A 16,143-nucleotide genomic window follows, 5' to 3' on the forward strand; every position below is an offset into this window, starting at 1 on the left:
AGAAGACTGAATGGGATCATGAGAAGGAAGTGCAAAGAAAGAGTAACAGTCTGCACTGCAGATAGGCTCTCATACCTTCATAGTAGGAAAAGTTATATGTATGCTTATTATGGAATTACACTTCAGGTGCTTGTTTGATATTGGACTTGGAATCAAGTAGGCAAAGTGTACTGCCAGCCCTTACATGGTACAGATACCATAAGATCTTGCTCAGGAGCAGCATGTAGAGAGCCCATAAATTGGGAAGTTACTCAAGCTTGCAGCTCCTTGTGCTATCAATTTTATGTAGAAACTTCTCACTTATGCTTCCAGCTGCTTTTCAAAGTCCTTCATCACAAAGCAGGGAAATCAGAAGGAAACGAAACTATGTTGCCCACATACAATGACTGAATGCATGCAAAAATAATAAAAATAATACATCAGAAATGAATGGCTAGATTTTCTTTCATGTAGGTTACACTACTTAAGTCTTTTCAATTCAGTGGAAGAAAATGAAAATAGAATCACTCTCCAGACCTAGATTTTATGCGCAGCCATCTGTCTTAAAACCCATGAACTTCAGCTGAACTAAACCAGTCCATGTGTTGTATTTGACAGGGAAATACAGAGGCTTGGAGGCCAACTGGCAAGATATAGCATGGAGTTTTTGTTCAACTTCCTTCAGGAGATCTTGCCTTGAAACCAAAGCCCCAAGGTCTGCTTTATCTGTGTCTTAATAAAGCCTTTTCTTATTATGGCAGTTAAGTGTTACCTGGGACTGCCTGAAGAACAGTAAATTTGGAATGAAACCCCCCCGTCCTTTGCCTATCATTCACCTACATGTGAGTGGATCCTGAAGCACCATTTCAACTCTATATGAAACTATTTTACATTAAATCTTAACTTCTCTTCAGAAACCCTACTTGGCTACCAAAGGTAGAACAAACTGCTTACCTGTTAAGTCATCTCTCCTCATTAGATCTGTGCTACTAAGCCAGAACTTCAAAGACTGGGAAATTATAACCCTGCTATCCCATACATTTCCAATCAAAACCAAGAAAAAATAACTGCAGCAAAATAGGCTAACTAACTGCTAGCTTTGAGTACCAAGAAACAAAGAAATTGATGCTTCTAATTTCTTAGGAATGTTTTTAATAAACTTTTGACCATGGAATGGCAGCGTTGCTGCCACTTCTGTAACCATGTCGGTCATTTATTTGCAAACAAGTTCAGACTGGGTTTAGACTTGCCCTACTACTCCTTTCACTATGACCTTAACTATTGCTGCTTGAACTACAGAACAAAGTCAGTGTGCCATGAAAGCCATTGTGGGCAGACAGCAAAGCAATCAGGCAGTGCCTATGGGAAAACACAAGCACAATGCCTTGCCACAGGGTGGGGAAGTGGCACTCACAGGGAAAATGAGCCTTCTGACAGCATACCTGAAAATCCTAAAACAGTCTTGAGCTTAAAAGATTCAAGATAGAGTTATTCAAATACTCCAGAGAAAAAAAAAAAAAAGGAATGAGAAGCCCAACAGCCACCATGTGTTGAGAAGATCATTTAGCAGGTAAAAAGCTGCAGTCACAGAAACCAGCTTCCTATGGTGGGCAGACAAACCCTTGGCTGCAGGTACATTTGACCAGCACTGTTTAAGCTTTCATCCTTTCAAAACTGCTTTTTCAATGCTTTTGCATGTTCAGCAGAAAGACATCTGTCCTTTTCAAGCAGCACAAAGAAGCACTTTCTTCACAAGAAAATCTTTTCAATATTCTTCATTTTCCCTAAGACCACCATGTAACTGTATTTTTCTGCTGGGTAATCATAATCTGAGGTTTAAGCCCATTCAGCACAATCCATGCTGGTATAAGGTAGGTAGCTGAAACACCATCTCTTAATCCCCATCAAGGCTATTGTTTGCGTCCTCCACCATCTGTTCATCCACCTTCAGCTTATGCTGAAATAGTCACATGCCTTTGGAGAAATGATAACAAAAACCTGTCTTTAGTGAAAGATGCCCCATGGCAGCAATCCATTGAAGAGATCTGTTGTACCTCAAGAGGTACACACTGTTTGGGAAAAACCCAGCAGTAATGCGAAAGAAGGAACAGCTCGTATACTGCTGATTTGGGTTTCTTACAAAATATGCATGTATTCTCTTAGCTTTCACAGAGGCATCTAAAAGTACTACGAAATACTCTAAATTACATATAGGTTGAGCTTCTTAATATACTTACAAAATTGGGAAAAAAAAATAAACAGTTTCTTACACGTTATGACACATAGAAGGGAAAAGAATAATGTAACCTAAAGATGAGAACGAGTAGCTATAAATCAGGTATGAGCACATTCAGGAAGGACGTAATAACTCTCAGAGCAACCTCACAATCACCACAACAGGGAAAAAGAAAAAAAAAAAAAGCCTGTCTTTTTATACTATATATGATAGAGCGTTAACCAAGGAGCAGGTCTGGGAGCCCAAAAGAGCCCTCTGGTTCTGTACTCCTGCAAAAGATTATCACAGCAGTCTGATTTAGGCCTCCACATTTTCTGCAGCATCCTTTTGCAGGATCAACATGGCCTTGGCACTCAGCAGAATTATCTCATAGTTTTCAAGAACTTCAGGTACGGCTGGGAACAAAGCCGACTGTTGGACTGTACACTGGAGTAATAACAGAGTGTGATCATGGGACCAATAGCAGGCAGCCCGCTTGAAGGCAGAACTCACTCCTCAGGTGGGCAGCAAGCTTCAAAGAGCAGTGAGGTCTGGCCTCGTGAAGGTGCCCTCAGGCCCCCACTCCTTCCCACATTCAGCAGAACTGGTCTGGAGCAGCCAAGCTCAGCACAGGCTACCAGCACATCCCTGCCTCCAGCCCCAGTGAGTGGGTGACCTCATGGAGCCAGGCAACGACACGGGAGCACCAGTAAAGCTTTGCCAGCTGTAAGACGTGCCTGGGAACCCAATCCTGCAGCAAATCACTGAGCCAAGGTGTGGCCTGACCTCACCTGCACTCCATCACCATGCAGCCATGTTCTGGCACCGAGGCTGTCCCCACTCAGTACCTGCCGGGGCAAGGAGGCATAGACCAAGTGTAACGTGAGACCTTCTCATCAGGTCGACAGTTTAAATGTGTCATCGGTCTGATCCAATAACAAGCAAAAAGAACAAAAAACAAAAGGCACCTGCAGCATTAATTCTAGACAATAATAGAACTCTGCGAGCAAATCTCAGAACCTGGGTTTCACTGGCTACAGGCTCCTGCTTATCCAAAGATTAATCCAGATACAACAGAACAGCTTGAGTGATTTATGTTGTTCCACCTAATTAACCAACAAACAAAGGCAGAAAAAGTCTGTCTTTCCAGATTGAAAGCGATTCATTTAATTCAGTAGAAACGAAAGCTGATATTGTTTTAACTTTGGCAGATGCTCTATGGAAATTGCTAGCAATTAAATGTGTTATAGTCACTGTTGTAAAATTTTCAAACTGCTTGTTTTGATTTGGCGATGACTTGCTCTGTATTGAGAAATTTTAGTTTTAGTTATTTCAGAGTTTGCACTCAGGAGTGTGAAAATATATCCCTATTGACTGTAGACCACTTGGCTATAAAATGAAAAGAGCAAATTCTTCCTCTATTACTACTATTTTGTTTCACAGCAACATGGTAGCATTTAACTGGTCTTAATACTCAACCAAGTAATCAACTTTCTGAAGGCTGCTTTTACATTCTAATTTGCAATCAGCGCAACTGAAAGTAAAGCTTAAAGATTGCCAAATGAACTTTCCCAGCTCAGGTAGGAGCATTTCTAGCACCTCTTCACTGTAGAGTTTCATGCACCAGTCGGCTGCTTTTTTGTACTCTGGCTGCTCTGTGGCAACCGAGCCCAGCCAGCTCCTGCCTGCGTCAGCCTTGTTCTGCCCCACAGCCCCTCCTTGGCCAAACTGGCTGCCTATACAGGGCCTGCTTCACCACAGGCTGACCTGCCAAGTAAAGGCCCCATCGAGCATGCTAGCACATGATAAAATGGGCAGGCTCATTCTCTTTAGGCCTGCTTTAGGCTCTTCCTGCAGTCTCCAGACTACAGTTTGTTTTTGTGTTTGAATTACACTGCTGATTTGTTGCTCCCGTGCATTGAGAACTGTCAGCCCTAGAGACCAAGGGAGTCTGTAAACTGACTGAAGAGCTCAGCAGCAGCACATACATCTCAACAGGGATATCTGGGTACTTTGGAAGGTCCCTTTCTCCCTGAAAGAAGGGCGTGAATTTCATGTGCCACTTAGCACCTCCATTACACACTCACACTTTCTGTGTCATTCCAGACACCGTGTCATGTTTAAGAATTGGAGAAGTCACCCATAAATGTATGTCCCATAGCCATCTCTAAGGTGTGCCTGAGTCAGCCCACTTTCTGCCCAACCTAAAGTCTCCTTTGAATATCTCTCCACAGCCAGAGGGCTGTATTTTGAGGTCACGCCCAAATTATGAGGCTTCATTTGGCATACGCATACCATCATTAAACTTGCCCATGAAACTTCATAGACAAAATAAAAAGGTGTAATTACATTTTCCCCATTTGGTGAAGAAACAAGAATTCCTTTGATGGATGAATTCAAGCCATCAGGCTTTCTCTTGAATCCCACCCAGCAAGATCTATTTTCTGAAAACTGAGATGCTTATCTTCCTGATGAAGTCATGAACACTACCTGATGTACTGAGATACGTTCTACGAAATTATCTCCTCTCTAAAATAGTAATGCTTTCAACAAGGATAGCGAATACAGAGCCCACATCACAACAATCATTAGTTTGTTTTGAGCATCCAAAAAAAAAACAAACAAAACCTAACAAATGCTGAACAGCTCCACGAATGGAATTCCTCACTGCTGTGGCTTATGCTCCCCCCATTTTCCCTCTGAAACCAATGTGTTTTCAGTAAGTGTGTTCCTTTCTCCTTTCACATTTGTCTGCTTTCAAGTATTGAGTGAATTTTATACATGAAGTGTTTGGTACACTGCAGGATAAATCTCTTTCTTATCAGTTCTTGAATAACACAGTGCCTTATTCTGCCAGGCCTTCTTCCAACAGGAACATGGCAGCAGGACCCGGAAAGTGCATCTTCTGCTGGTTAGCAATACAAGTGGTCTTGTCCCCAGAGACCTACTTATCTCTTTAACTAAAAGCATTCTTGTAGTGATTTATGGGGTGGTGTCATTCAAGGCAGAAATAGAACATGAAGTCTTATTGGAAAATCACAATATATACAAAGTACTAAAGTAAAAAGAAGCCCCTTGTGCTGCCTAACACCTCATTTCTAAATGGACTGGCAAACAGCAGTAAGAAGAGACAAACTACGACTGATATAACTAGCAAAAACTGAGGAAGGCCTTCCCTTCTAAATATCCGAATGGGACTCCTCAGTACAACATTCTTCTGATGATTCTAAGAACTTCAAGCCCAAGGTGAGAAACAACCCTGAGATAAATAACACCATAAAAGAAAAGTCATGAAAATGGAAGAGAAAGACACAAAACAAGTGTGAAGCAAGAGATGCTAATAAGTCATGAAGCAACATTAACCAGCAGTGGGTAATAGATGAAGCTGGTGATGTTGATTTCATTTAAGCTGTGTTTGCCAGAAGGAGTAACTACAGCATCTGAGAATTGCAGTAGAACTCATCTGAGAGCCTCCAACCTTGACTGGCTCTGTCTGTTGAACAATTTCCATTATTAGCAAGAGCTTTAAATCTGTGTAAGCAAATAGAATACAGTGTCTTTCCTCCCTGGCAGATCCACAGCATAATCAACACTGTTTGGGTGCTTACAACAGAAGTCCTTCCAGAGACCACAAATAAAGAATACACCACCAGCAGTGTCTTGTCTACTGGTATTATGTTGTTTTTATTTTAAATTATACCAACAGACTGTTTTCCTTCCCAAACAAGTATGCTAACAAGAAACCGGTCACCTTGCTACAGATCTCATGATATAATTGTATTTCACTTTGAGTTAATGTTGATGACTCCCCGGCTGGCAGAATAATTCCTGGTTTCATCAGAATAAACCTAGCAGGGTATGCAGCTGACTTGGTAAATCCATGTCAGCCATGCAGTTGACACGATACAAACTATGCACAACTGTATTCAGCATGAAGAATCAATCTTCCTCCAGGTACCCATTCTCCAGATCTATTTTACAAGTTCACAAACGAGTGCAGAGGACAGCAACACAGCTTAATGCCTTCATAAAGTCCATGCCCAGGCACCCATCACGTGCAGGCACTGCTGCTGCCTGCCCACCTGCAGCCACCTGCCATCCCACTGCCAGCAGGGCTTTTCTGGGAAGCAAAGCCTTCAAAATCAAAGCAAGAGAGCAGATAGAAGAATCACAACTTAGCACTTCATTTGACAGAAAAAATATCTGCTCAGCAGGAAAGAAGGCTTATGTTACATAGCTAACGTACCAACCCTGTATGTTTGGAGTCTGAAAGTAAAGGAAAAGAAAGTGTTTTTTTTTCTTTTTGATGGAGACCAGCCAGCCCTAGCTGCTTCTTTTCAAAGCTCCTACAGAACTCCATGAAAACGTGCCTAAGTGAACAGCTATTCTCAAGAGTTTCTCCATACACCTGTAATGAAGTCAGATAATTCTAAGATGTTCAACTGCAACAATTATTCATCATTTACGAAGTATTCCCGGGGGAAAAAATAATATATATACAAAAAAAATAATAATCCAGCACCATGTGAACAAGTTAAGCTGCCAAGAGCTTAACGAGGAGGCTGGGCTGCGGGTTTCTCGGTGGCAGCAGGCTGTAAGCAGCGCCGGGGAAGCGAGCTGAGGCAAGGAGGCAGCGGGAGCTCTTCCTAAAGATGTCCAAACAAGGAGCTGACCTCCACAACTGCGTAATGAGAGCAACCCGCCTTGCTGAAAGCCGCCTGCCCGGGGCGGGCACCGAGCTCCAGGCTGCCAACACCGCCCTCCCGGTGCCACGGGGCTCGGCAGCCACCAACGGCCCCTCTGAGAACGTCGGAGCGGGTTTTTGAAACCATAGTTTGACTCAAGTGGAGAAAAAAAAACCAAAAACGTAACGCTGGCAAAAAAACAAAACTTCACAAACCGAAGTCTGCGCCGCGTTATATATAACAGTTCTTCCACTAGGGGGGGTTCGGCTGCCAAAAACAATCAAGAGTTACTGTAGTACACGCAAACTCCACTCAAATAACATCAACAAAGGAAAAAAAGAAAAAAGAAAAACGAGGGGGAAAAAAGAAAGAAAGAAGAAAGGACCCTGAGGAGAGGGCGAACTCAGCGCGGGGCGGCTCGAGACATCGTGGCCGCCCGCTCCCCCACCGCCGCTGGGGCCGCGCGCCCAAATCGAGGAGCGGAGCGGGGCGGCGGCTGCTCACAGCCGGCACTGCAAGCGGCGGCAGCCGGGCCCGGGTGGTAGTAAACAAAACCCCCCTCAACTTTTTGATATACATATAAATATTTACTTTTTTTCTTTCTTTCTTTCTTTCTTTTTTTCGGTTTCTCCATCCCCTCGCCAGCACGGCCGCCCCCCCCCCCCCGCACAGCCCCGCGCCCCCCCTACCCCCACCGGCCGCGGTACTCACGGTGCGCGGGGGCCGGCGGAGCTCTCCGCGACCGTCTGGCGGCGGGGCTGCTCCCGCCCTCCTGCAGAAGTGATGTCAGACGAAGGCTGGGTGTGGAAAGAAAATAATTTTCAAAAGTGCCCCTCATCCGCCTGCGGAGGCAGAGGTGCGTGTGTGTATGTGTGTGTGTAGAGGGAGGGACGGGGCGAGCACGGGAGAAACTTTTCCCCGCCCGCTTCCACTCCGCCCCGCGGCCGCAGCAGTCCCGTGAGCGCGGCCCCGCGGGTTGAGGCACCTCGGTGAGAGCGGCGGCTCTGTGAGGAACCGCCCGTTCTCCGTCCCGGGACGGCAACGGTACGAGGAGCTCCGCGTCCCGCCAGCGGCTGTGGAGCGAGAGCCGTATTGAGGCAGAGCCTCCTTCATAGAGACCGTAGCTCCGCTGAAGGGGAGCCCGCAAAATTCTTGTCTTTTTTCATTCACGGAAAACAAAAACAAAAACAAACTTGAATAAGGAGAGCTGAGGCAGGGTTTAGGAAGCCATCTCCGCGCATCCCGTTGGTGACCGCACACCTCACGAGCTCTGAGGAGATCTGGTCAGCGCCATCACCGCTATTGAGTCGGTCCTGACACGTGTCTGTTCCCAGCCTTTCGCAAATTACATGACAGAATAGACCAAATAATGACTACTCGCAGGTAGGCGATGCTGCTTTCACTCACAAAGAAGACAACTTTTGGTTGCCTTGCAGATTTTTTAGAGACTCTGCGCTTGCTCAGAGGGCTGAGAGATCCCATGTGCTGATCACAATCAGTTCTTACCCCTGCTTAAGGTTGGCTCTTAAAGTCTTTGCACAAACAGCTGCTGTTCTGCAGAGCAAAGCCCAGTCAGTGCCTAACTAAAAGCTAAGAGCACGACCTGCATTTCAGTCCCTCTGAAGGGCAGCACTGGTGGCCACGCACTGCTGTGAGCAAGCTCATGCCCTGCTAAAAAGCAGAATTACAGCAATGTGGTGAAAAGATTGCTTCAGCAGTCTAAATTCCATCAGCTTCAAACACTATGGGCAATTCAACTGAGAAGATGACATTCTCTGACATAGAAATCGCTCTGGGTGTGTCATTTTCAGTCTGACATTAGCTTTAACTCTGTTACAACTACAAACCTAAAAAAAAAAAAAGAAAAAAAAAAAGTGTTCATTAATCACTTCAGAATCACAAATATGACCATCCAGTGTCATAAACAGTCCCACCTGTAAAACTCTGGATTTCTATTAGCAAATAAATTCCAAGTTCTGGGTAGGAGAGATTGGCAAAGTGCTCTAGTGACTGCTTCCTTTTGTTCTTCCAACTTGCCTTGTAGTTAAGACAGGATTTGGAACACCAAGTGGTTATAAGAGGGATGCTCATAGCTCTGAAGGAGCAAAGGGAGAAACCTGAGAGTGGCAGTGGAAGATATGGCACTGCTTGCATATGCACAGGGATTTTGGGAAGGAAATATGTCAGGCTGAGCACTGGGAGAGCAAGCACCTGACCAAAGCATTAGAGTTGAAATCATTCCAAATGTTCCCCTCAGGTTTGCCAGTGGAATTGTGGTATTAACCAAAATACTTGATTTTTAAACAAAAGATGTTGCTTCTTACAACTTAAGTGACTAAAAAGAGGAAAAGTGACTGTTCTACTTCATCATGTACTGCATTAAAAGCACTGCCTGCTGTTAAGTGTATAATACTGTTCCTATAAGAAAACAGAGCAATATTTAGTGGTAAAAATAGTCTCAGTTCTTCTTCTTCCTTAATTTCTCTTACCTGTGTTTTTAATTGTTGTATAGTTGTCATCCATATTTCATTCTTAGCTAGAAGCTAAGAATAAATATTTTTAAAGCATTATCAACACAGTGCCAGAACACTCCAGGCTTTAAATGGAAACAAATTATCCAGGTTCTATTCTTCAGGCTTAATGTTGGATTGATGAGCTTTGAGTTCTTTTTTTAGATAATGCTGGGTGTCCGAAAAATGCTGTTGACCTTTTTTCTGATTCTTGGCTCCCCTGTGTGAAGGATGGTACTGTGGAGGAAAAGGTGGAAGGCCTCCTTCTCCCTTGGCAAGCTTACATGGAAAGATACACTTCTGAGAAAAAAACAAAACAGTAGAATTCGTACTGAGAAAGCACAAGACAATCATTCCATGTCAGTTCTTCCTGCTTGTCTTGTCATATCCTAGACTGCATCTTTAAAACCAGATGGGATTTGTAAATGAGCAGGTGTATCTCTCCCACTTCTCACTACCAGCTGCTGTACCATCAGCACTGGACACAACTTACCTGTATTTTGAGAGAAGCCTTTTTCCCAATGTATATAGTTCACTTTTATAATTGAGAAGCTTTTGGAACAGGGTCTTGAAGTGCAAGCCATCATGACCTGACCATCATGAGTCTATATAACATAAATTCAGGGTAAAACATTGGCCTTACTGGTAAATATTTATGTACTGAATGTTGAAATTTTGATGTGAAAAAGCTAGAGGATGACTGCAAATAGATAAAATGAGACTGTGACATAAGTGTTACTTTCATTAATTTCTAAGATAAAGAAAGAAATGGAATAGTAATAATTTTATTTTTATCTTTATTTGTTTATTTGCATACACAGCTACAGCCAATTTGTTTTTGTGGTTCTTATTGTATATCAGTGAGTGAGAGAATAAGCACTTCATTGCAATTTTTCCTCTTTTATTTTTTTAGGAGTAATTATCTCAAAATTAGAGTGTAGGTTGCTAGTTTTCTCTTTGTTTCTGTTTCCCAACAGAGCAGATGATGAATTACCTCCAAGTCATTAAGTCCTTGCAGGAAAAATAGAAGTGTTTGAGAATGAACTCACTGCTTCTGTTTTTCACATGAAGAGACAGTAGTTGGGGGAGCTGTAGAATGAACTTGAAAATGTTCTTAAGAGAGCACAGGCAGAAGAAATCTCACGTGTATTTCAGGTACAGTAATATGGAAAAAAGAACCATGCAGCTTTAGGTATCTGAAAGATTGATCTACAAATGTGTCCACTTAAAAAAAAAAAATAAAAAAAAAATCCTCTGTAATTCTTTGTCTAGGACTTATGGGAACAGTAAATGTTGCCTGCTCTACATAGTGCTGCCATTCACAGAGCTTTCTATGGAGCATCTTTAATCCTTCCATTGCTGGTTATTACCTTTTCTTAATGTAAGTTCTGACAAGCATAAAAGCTTTGCAGAAGTACTGAGACACCTCTGTTGTTTTTCTTTATTTAGAGTTAAAAATCCTTACCAAAAATTTTGTAAAATAGGGTCTGGAGAGTTCAAATGTAATGTGAGTCATAGCCATGATTGCTCAGCATTGGAAAGTTTGGCAATCTGGAGCTAAGAAACCTAAATTGTTTGCTTGGGAAGTATCCACACCTTATCACATGATGCACACAGTGTAAGGAATAGAGATAGAAATACCAGTTGATTTACTGTAAACTCTTTTATTTTGTTTTTTGGAGCAAAATCACATTCTTCTAATGCTCAAAATCCAGAGGAATGATTTCTTCTACCTTGGGAAATATGCTGTAGAATGCTTCCATCATTGGGCAACTAACTCTGTGAAGGAAGAAATTGACAAAACAATGAGAAAATAAGCAAACAAACTTCTCCTCTCTCACGGTTCTTAAAAGGCCATAGAGAGCGAGCTGCCAGACACAGAACATCATCATACTGATTTCATTAGCCCTTTACTACCCACTGAGGCACACCTGGGTTCTCTTAGCTCTGCCCTCACCCCTTCTCCTTCAACACTGTAAGAGCAAGGAGGCTTTTTGCTTTCGTCCCTTAGAGCGCTGGTATACCTGTAAAAAGGGTCTCACACCTTTACAATCCTTGGTGTGTCTTTAGTAAACACATACTCCTACCTACTCCAGCCTTAGGAATGTTTTCACCACCCTCTTGCAGAATCATAACGAGATTAAGTAAGAGCTGCAGCTTCCCAGCAATCTCTGACTTCTTGAGAGCTGAAGTCCATGTTTAGGCTTGCTGAGTTTAGAACAGGGCTGTTGGAAGAAGTTCTGAAAAACTTAGGAAATCTTGAGAAATGTGAAAAAAAATTCTTATTCCCCTCCTTAATTAATATCAATTAATACACTTCTCCAACTGCCACTTATTTTGCTGTCACCCTCTGAACCAAATGATGTGTGAGTCCCTCCATCACAAAAAAAAAAAAAAAAAGAGCCAGAAAATAAATGAAAGCCTTTAGGTAGCTACAACAAGGCTTCACTGAAAAGAGTGGAAGTCTTGGACATAAACAGCACAGCATATTACAGAGCTCTGTTCCATTGTTAATGCAGCAAACATGTATGGTATATATTAATTCCAAGTTTCCTTTTGTTTCCCAAGCTGATCTGCAGAACCTGCAAATCAGTCAAGAGGATTTAAATGAAAAGGAAAAGCTCACCCTTCCTTTTCATCCCCACTCTTATATGTTCTCTTGAAAAATGCTCTTTTTGTATTAACGTTGTAATTACTTTAAGGAAACCAATAAAAATTCTGACAAAAACTAGCCAAAGCAAACTGTTGCGGCCCCTGGAAATGTTATTACTGGATCAGACAAAGCTATGTGATTTCATTAAAAGAACATTTTGAAAGCAGTATTTCAGAAAATGGTTATGGATAACGGTGACAAAAGCACTGATTCCAGGAGCCTTTAAGGCCGGAGGACATTTCGGTTTGTATAGCTGTTGGCTACAGTGTCACCTTTCTTGAGCCCATTCGCAGAGCCTTTCTGGGTCTAAAGTTGTAAGGACTATGGTAAATTAAAAAATGAGCTCAGTAATTGGATCTAGCTATTAAAATTCTGTAACGTTAGGATTTGTCAGCCCTAGCTTTGTTTGGAAAAGGAAAGGAAAGAAATTGGCAAGGACTAAAGACAAGCCGCAACAAAAAATAAATTGTGGAGTCTCTGAAGTGCCGTACAGCACGTCAAGGACTTCATACATTACAAATAAATCTGTACATTGCTTTCAATCCTGCCAAAACAATCACAATAGCAACCCAACCGTCTAAACATATTAGCTTTACAAATCAAATGCAGAAGAAAACAAATTCTAACCAGTCACTATGCTAGAGAGATGAAAACTGTAGCCTAGATCTTGTTATTAACAAGAGAGGTAATAAGGACTTGGCCAGAGAAAACTTGCCATTGTTTGAAATCTGTAGAAGTGTGTGGTTAATGGTAAGACCAGGATGTGATTGGGCAAACAAAATTCAAAACAAGGTCAAAGTGTCCACAATAAAAAACTATTTTGAAAAGTAGCCACTTGTACTGCTTAGATAAAGGATATATTTCGTCAGTTGGTTACTGACCTTGTCACCCAAAACAACACAAGTCTCGAACCACTCAGAAGTCCTTAAGAGTGAACTAGAAAACATGCCTGTTTGCTCCTGAAAAGAACTGATTACTCTCTGCACATTTCAAGTAATATGAAATGTTTAGAATGTAAGAAATGAATAAATGATTTCTTCATCTGAACTCTAAAGTGAAATAATCTGCTTAGCATTTTCATTTCTTAGTAAAGTCCAGACACATGAGGAGACTTAATCCATTCACAGCAAAAGATGTGACAAACAGCTCCACTCCTCACAGTGCTATCTTTCTGTATGAATCTGCTTGCTAAAACATACCCGTAAATACACAGCTTTTGACTCTGACTTGCCTCCAAGACAGTTCTGCTGACAGGCCCATGCCGCAAACTATAGCATTCCTGCAGCTTTCTCACTTCAATGGCAAGTCTGCTGTGCAGACATACTGCTTCCCCTATAAATTGGTGCACACATACATATACACATTTCCAAATATCTGAACAACAAAATTCCAGTCCAGGAACCTGATCATCTGAAAAGAATTTTTGGGTTAATATGTTGACTGAGGACTAACACACTCCACAGAGTCCATGCGGAAATTCATTATCCTTGTTTATTATTATAGCATGTCTCCATCAGAATATTGTACCTACTTAAGTCTGATGTAAGTTTCAGTATTTTAATGACCACTTTGTTAAATCTCAAAATAAAGGCATTACAGAGAAGGGAGAAAACAGCCTCTACAGGTCTTAGCTCACTGAAGTCAGTGCAATAAGCCCTTAACTCCTTGTGTGAGCATTCAGCAATGAAACAGATTCTGACCTCAGATACACATTTCTAAATCTCATTGTCTTAATTGGATGTTGCCACAGGCAGGATTTGAACCTGTGTGTTTTTAACACATTTCACAGAGTGGAATTTATTTTCATAGTGATTGCAAGAATTAATACTAAATGGACACAGCATGAGCCCTGCCTTTAATAATAGCTATAGATTTTAGTAAGCTACAGGCAACTCTAATAAAAAGCATAAATTAAAGGTATTAACAAATCTTGCAAATTTCACATTTTAATTTCTACTACATAAACAGAGCATAAGGGTATTGGGAGATGGCGGCGTGTTGTAACTCTTGCAACATTATTAGGAGTCTCAAGGCATTTAATGCTTTCTCAAAGACAATCATAGGAATATGAGAAAGCCTTTTACCCTCATATCTCATAAAAAAAAGACGAAAATATGTTTGTCATATAAAAGAAGGCCCAAATTCATTTTTAAAAGCTGTCATTTTTTAAGCCAATTTTAAAATGGATTGTAACTTGACTCCTGTGTTTTAAATGTAGGCACTTGCCAATGCTAAGATGCAATCATACCGGTGCAAATACAAAAAAAAAAAAAAAGAAAAATTCCCCCAATACAGCAGGCAAAGCTGTATTGTAATAACTGAGAAGGTAGCAAATGTTACAGTGCAGGAGCAAGCTGTAAAAATCAGTTTCAGATAAAAGGTATGGGCAAGAGATACTGATTAATTTAAATACAGACTAGTGGAAGAAGGTTTGAAGCTGAGGAGGAAAGTACTAATTGGAAAGGTCTGCCTGCATTGCTTGAAGAAGTGGCTGTGCATAAGCCCTCCTCCTCTTTCCCTCTGACACTCCTGTTTCCACTGGAAGGAAAACATACATGTAATTCAAAGGGAAATCTAATTGTGTTCCTCCAGACTGGCCATCAGCCTATAGCTGACATCTGCCTTTCGTGATAGGTGTTCAATTAGCTGTGCAATCTGAACAGCAATCAGCAGGAGTGAATGGGACAGTAGCAGGATTTAGATCAAGGAGCAGGACTTTGTTGAAGGTAGGAGTAGCACTGTAAATTTTAAGTAAAAGCCATTAAAATTTTAATTTATAAGAGGTAGTATCATTATGATGATCAGGAAGTAAGATAAGAAAAAGTGTGGGGTTTGTGCAAATAAGTGTTAACTGAAGGGGCATCGGGAAATTGCCTGAAAAAGAAGGTGAGAGTGACAGTGCAGGGCATAATCTGCTGTATTTAGCAGAAACAGAAAATATTGAGTGAGATTAATCTAGATGACTTGTACAGCAGCTGTGTTCAGGACCCCGCTTTTCAATGTGATCTACACATACTTTTGTTGAGAAATGGGGAGTATTTGTCTAACAGAGATGAGAACAAATTCAGCTAAGCTGAATTTCTCCTTGATGGGAAGTGAATTCTTCTCTGGAAGTGAGTTCTTCTCTGGAACCAAAAGCACTTCTGGGAAAGCTGTTTCTTCTTCCCTCCCTCCTTCCCACCCACCCCATTCTAGGGCTTGAGTGCTTGCAACTGTTCCCTTGCCAGGCGAATGTCATCCACCACACAGTTGGATCCACTGCTTTACTTCTTGCATTTATCCCAAGATCAGTCTAGACTTGTCTAGTATTGCTTTGCATTCCTGGCAATTGTAAGGAAACATATGTCTTGCTGGCTGCATGTGTGCTGCTCAGATTGAAAGAGATGTGGCCAGAGTGCCCAGGCTGGGCTGCTTTCTGAAAACCACAACAGCTTCAATTCTCTTCCTTTTAAGAATTCCATCTAGACTGTGTTGTTTTCTTTTCTCTGTGGTTAAAACATCACGTAGGGCAGTATTTACAATCCTCTGTGTGGAAAAGCATATGCTCAATAACATCTAGCCTTGCAGTTCTTTCTCTTTTAGTAATGGAGAGACTCTGTATCTCAATTTTGCTCCTGCACAAAGCTCCTCTGTGGATGCATATTCCAAAACAATTAATAGCAGATAAAATCCTAATTATTTCTTCAGGAAAGGAATAACAGGAGTAAACATCTCCACATGAGTTTTGTAGCTCACTGGATGTGCTTAGCCTGTAGAGTTACCAAATGGGTCCAGGTCATTTCTTGAACCTGTTCTGAAACTTAAAAGCTTGGTAAAAGGGCACCTTTTTTTTTTTTTTTTTTTTTTTTTTTTTTTTGTGAACTATTCTCTTGGCTTAAGACTGCACAGATTTTGTTAGATTTACCCTTTTTATAAAGCTTTGTTGATCACAGCACTTCTTACTTATGAAGTGGACTTTGCACCTACCTGCCATCCAGTTTTCTTATGAAGCTTTACCAGCCTGTCTGTGATGAATTCTGTGAACGTTTGAAGACAGTGGTTATAATTATTTCCATTGACCTGATACAGTTCTTACTGTAGCACATTTAATTTTCATGGTGA

General features: G+C 41.6%; 1 protein-coding gene across 1 annotated transcript in view; it reads left to right on the forward strand.

The window, feature by feature from the left end:
- Window positions 1-10,485: 10,485 nt before the first annotated feature.
- Window positions 10,486-16,143, forward strand: part of NUBP1 (NUBP iron-sulfur cluster assembly factor 1, cytosolic) — a gene marked incomplete at its 5' end in the record, with an annotated part of 72,686 nt that continues 67,028 nt past the window's right edge. Inside the window, 2 exon segments of the mRNA XM_079543060.1 lie at window positions 10,486-10,527; window positions 10,530-10,544. Coding sequence (XP_079399186.1) covers window positions 10,486-10,527; window positions 10,530-10,544 — 57 coding nt within the window.

The sequence above is a fragment of the Tetrao urogallus genome (genome assembly GCF_951394365.1).
Source record: "Tetrao urogallus genome assembly, chromosome: 15".
Taxonomy (NCBI): domain Eukaryota; kingdom Metazoa; phylum Chordata; class Aves; order Galliformes; family Phasianidae; genus Tetrao; species Tetrao urogallus.